This window comes from Microtus oregoni, unplaced genomic scaffold, assembly GCF_018167655.1.
Source record: "Microtus oregoni isolate MIOR12 unplaced genomic scaffold, Mior012 000036F_ref0000092, whole genome shotgun sequence".
NCBI classification, from domain to species: Eukaryota; Metazoa; Chordata; class Mammalia; order Rodentia; family Cricetidae; genus Microtus; species Microtus oregoni.
This window is the reverse complement of record NW_024543095.1, coordinates 17,836,886-17,840,458: the sequence shown is the minus strand read 5'-3', so window position 1 is coordinate 17,840,458 and position 3,573 is coordinate 17,836,886. Positions and strand designations below refer to the sequence as shown.

At 43.0% G+C, this 3,573-nt stretch overlaps 1 protein-coding gene across 2 annotated transcripts in view; it reads right to left on the bottom strand.

Moving 5' to 3' along the window:
• The window catches only part of Rhoq (ras homolog family member Q), a 39,896-nt gene that overhangs the window by 3,160 nt on the left and 33,163 nt on the right, over nt 1–3,573 (bottom strand). For both annotated transcript variants that reach the window (XM_041630997.1, XM_041630996.1), the window contains exons 3-4: nt 2,026–2,190; nt 1,655–1,750 (exon numbers count right to left, since the gene is read on the bottom strand). In XM_041630997.1, the coding sequence (XP_041486931.1) occupies nt 1,655–1,750; nt 2,026–2,190 (261 nt within the window). The remainder of the gene's footprint in view (nt 1–1,654; nt 1,751–2,025; nt 2,191–3,573) is intronic.

Sequence of the window (3,573 nt, the reverse complement as noted above, 5' to 3'; positions counted from 1 at the left end):
CTGGGAAGAAAAGAAAAGCCACGATTACATAAAACAGTTTTTATAGAACTCAGTAACAGCACATTGTATGGGAAGTTGTAAAATACAGCTATGCCAATTAATACCCATATTCATAATCTCCAGAGGCAGACAGTTGTTGAAATGCTAGTGTATGGCCTTCTAGATTTCTCTATGAAAAGTTCATTCATCAAATAGATACTTGCTACTGCTTAAGTGCTGAGGACTAGAGGAGCACAGAGCAGACACAGGCAAGTGCTGGGGAGAAGGAGCAGAGGGAGTCCAGAGAAGCCTTTCAGGTCAAGGTTGAGCAGTGAGTGAGGAATCCTGAGGAGCCGAGCAAGACCCAAAGACCTATGTGGGAGGTACTTGGCACAGCCCAGACAGCGGAGAAGCCAGAGGTGGGAGCGACAGGCATGTGACTGCTCACTGTGTAGACGCTGGTCATTCTCCAGTGTCAGTTTCTCAGGATCGCCACGCTGCTCTGTCCCTACTGTGTTCTCCAGGTGACACATGGCTTCTGGCTCTCTAGCTCTGTGCCCACAACCTTAGGCTTGATCTCTCTCCCTCAAAGAAAGAGAAAGTCTCAAGAGCAGGGAAGGAACTCAGTGTTGTCCTGTTGTGTTGCCAATGTGGAGGCTCGTGCTTGCTTCTGACCTGGTGGCCTAGGGTGGATGCTCTTAGCCCACTATCTGCAGGGACATATGCTCTCTGCTGACTAATTCGTCTTACGTAAGGGGCTGCTGTATGCTGAGACGCCAGCGCTCTACACATTGGCCGACTTTATTTCCAGCACCTGATATGATAGCACATTTTGTAGTCCACTCTCTGCTACAAAAAAGTTCCGTTTTGTAGAACTTTTGCCTTTGTGCATTAGAAATTCCTTCTCTCCCCAAGATGATAAAGTCAGATGCAAGCAATTTCTCAAGTGGTTTGTTGGTGAAGTCCTTTCTATTTGCTTTAGGAAAACTGTCCTCCAGAAAGTTCTCTTGCTTCTTCCTGTCTCCTAGTAGAATATTCTGAAAGACCTCACTAGATAGTACTTACACAAAAATCCTATTAAAGCTAATGGAAAAGAAGGAGGAGGAGGAGGAGGAGGAGGAATCATCCAATGTGGAAGGGAAAAGAATCTAGCTTTGGTTAGGTAAGGGAAAATATGAGTTAAAAGGTATTCTATGTATCTGTAAATATGTTTTAGAAATCTAGCCATATTTTTCTTTTTAGCCACACATTTAAACTGTTACCCAATGTCACTTCAACTACACCGAAAGCAGAGCCGAATTTGGCACACTACAAATATTTCAATAATTAAGAAAGGTATGATGTCTAAGCACCTGCTTCTGGCTTTTAAAAAGCCACCTACCAATGGCTTTAAAGACATCATAGTTGTAAGCATACCATAGACAGGCATGTGACCTGGAAGCCCAGCTCTGACAATTTTACTGCGAGATCTCAGGCAAGCCCCCCTGATATTTAGAAGCACGTCCCCATTCTTTCTCGTCTGCAGTCAGGGAAACAGTCTTTCCTTGTGACACCAATGCAGAGATAAGAGAGATAAGGGGAGAGAAGTACCCAGCAGCCCTGGGACACAGTGCACAGCGCAGCTGGCTTCTGCTGTGACTTCACATTCATGGGAAATCCAGCAGGAACTCATTACCTCTTTTGCTAGTTTCTGTCCTTGTTCCACACAGACAGGTTTTTCTTTCATGTCGTTCAGTCTTGCTAAAGTTTTGGGGTCATCTCGGAGATCAATCTAATTAAGAAAGATCGATAGTGTCCCATCATGTATATTTTAAAAGAAACCAATGCATATAGTCCCATTTAAGTCCACATATTAAAAAATAAAACAGGATTTAAAAGATATTAATATAATTTGGGAGAATTATTTTTATGTAAAAATGAGAGGAATTACCATTTGAAACTTGTTAAACACATCATTTGCTAATCCTAGGGTCTTTTGTCTGACAGCAACCCTCCAAACTAGCTGGAGAGCTTATTCTTAACATAATAAAATCCAAGCAGACACACCTGAGTTCCTATTAGTAAGAAGGGGACATTTGGTGCATATTCCTTAAGTTCCGGTACCCATTCCTCTTTCACGTTTTGAAATGAGGCTGGATTTACCACAGAGAAGCATATGAGGAAGACATCAGTCATGGGGTAAGATAAAGGCCTCAGACGATCATAGTCTTCCTATGGACAAATAAAATGAGAAGTCATTATTTACACTTACATGTCTACCAATTAGTAACAATAAATACATTAGGTCACATGAATCAAAAAGTTCATCCAGGACTGTATCTCTCCATGAAATAAGATGATTCCACTTGTTTTTGTTTTTCATCTTTTTTTGGTAAAACAATTTAATACAATTAACAAATCAAATAAAAACTAAGAAAATAGGGTGGCCCACTCCGTAACTCCAGCATTTGGGAGGCTAAGGAATGGAGATGGAGAATTCTAGGCCTGCCTGAGCTACAAAGTGAGATTCCCACCTCAAAACACACACACACACACACACACACACACACACACACACACACACACGGAGGGGAAGAGAGACAGAATACACTGATTCCTAAAGCTATCACTGCAAAGTTTGTACAAAGACCCAAGACGAGCTTGATGCTAAGTATTCTAACATAATAACACACACTGAATAAGTACAGCAAGTATTACAATGGTACAAGTAAGTCCAACATGGTCTTTCATGGACTTATTCCTGAAAACTGTGATTCACATACAGAGGATGGAGAGCTAGAGTAAAGATGCTGGGCTTCCAGCTGGGGCTGACAGCGTTCTTGGTGCTTAATGAACCTTCACAGAGACTCTTTGGTTTTGCTTTTCTTGCCCTCTCCCCTCCCATCCTTTGTGCATACGGTATATGGATATTAAATGTGTAAGTCACAACCCCTCCCACTTCCCTTTCTTTCCCAAATGTTTTCTTTGTATTTGCCAGCTTTTTTTTCCTTTGCATATATACACCTGGAACATATATACACACATCCATAAAGCCACACATACATTTTACTCTGCAGGCACCTTGTCTACTCTGCCTTGGTAATCACCACACCAAAATACACTGAACTATTACACGGGTCACACCGCTGCTTCAGGGCTCCGTTCCTGACTACACTGGACTATTACAGGTCACAACTGCTGCGTCAGGGCTCCTTTCCTGACTACACTGAACTATTACATGGGTCGGGGCTCCGTTCCTGACTACACTGGACTATTACAGGTCACAACCGCTACTTCGGGACTCCCTTCCTGACTACACTGGACTATTACAGGTCACAACCGCTGCTTCGGGACTCCCTTCCTGACTACACTGGACTATTACAGGTCACAACCGCTGCTTCGGGACTCCCTTCCTGACTACACTGGACTATTACAGGTCACACCGCTGCTGCGGGGTTTCCTTCCTCACAGGTTTTAGTTTCTGCCACACAATAACTATCTCATTTTGCGTGATCTCATTTCTGTGACACTGAATTTTAAGTACACTCTAGCAAGAGAACAGAGTTGGGGTTCCACTTCCGCCATGGCTAGACTCATCTGCTTTCTCGGAAACTG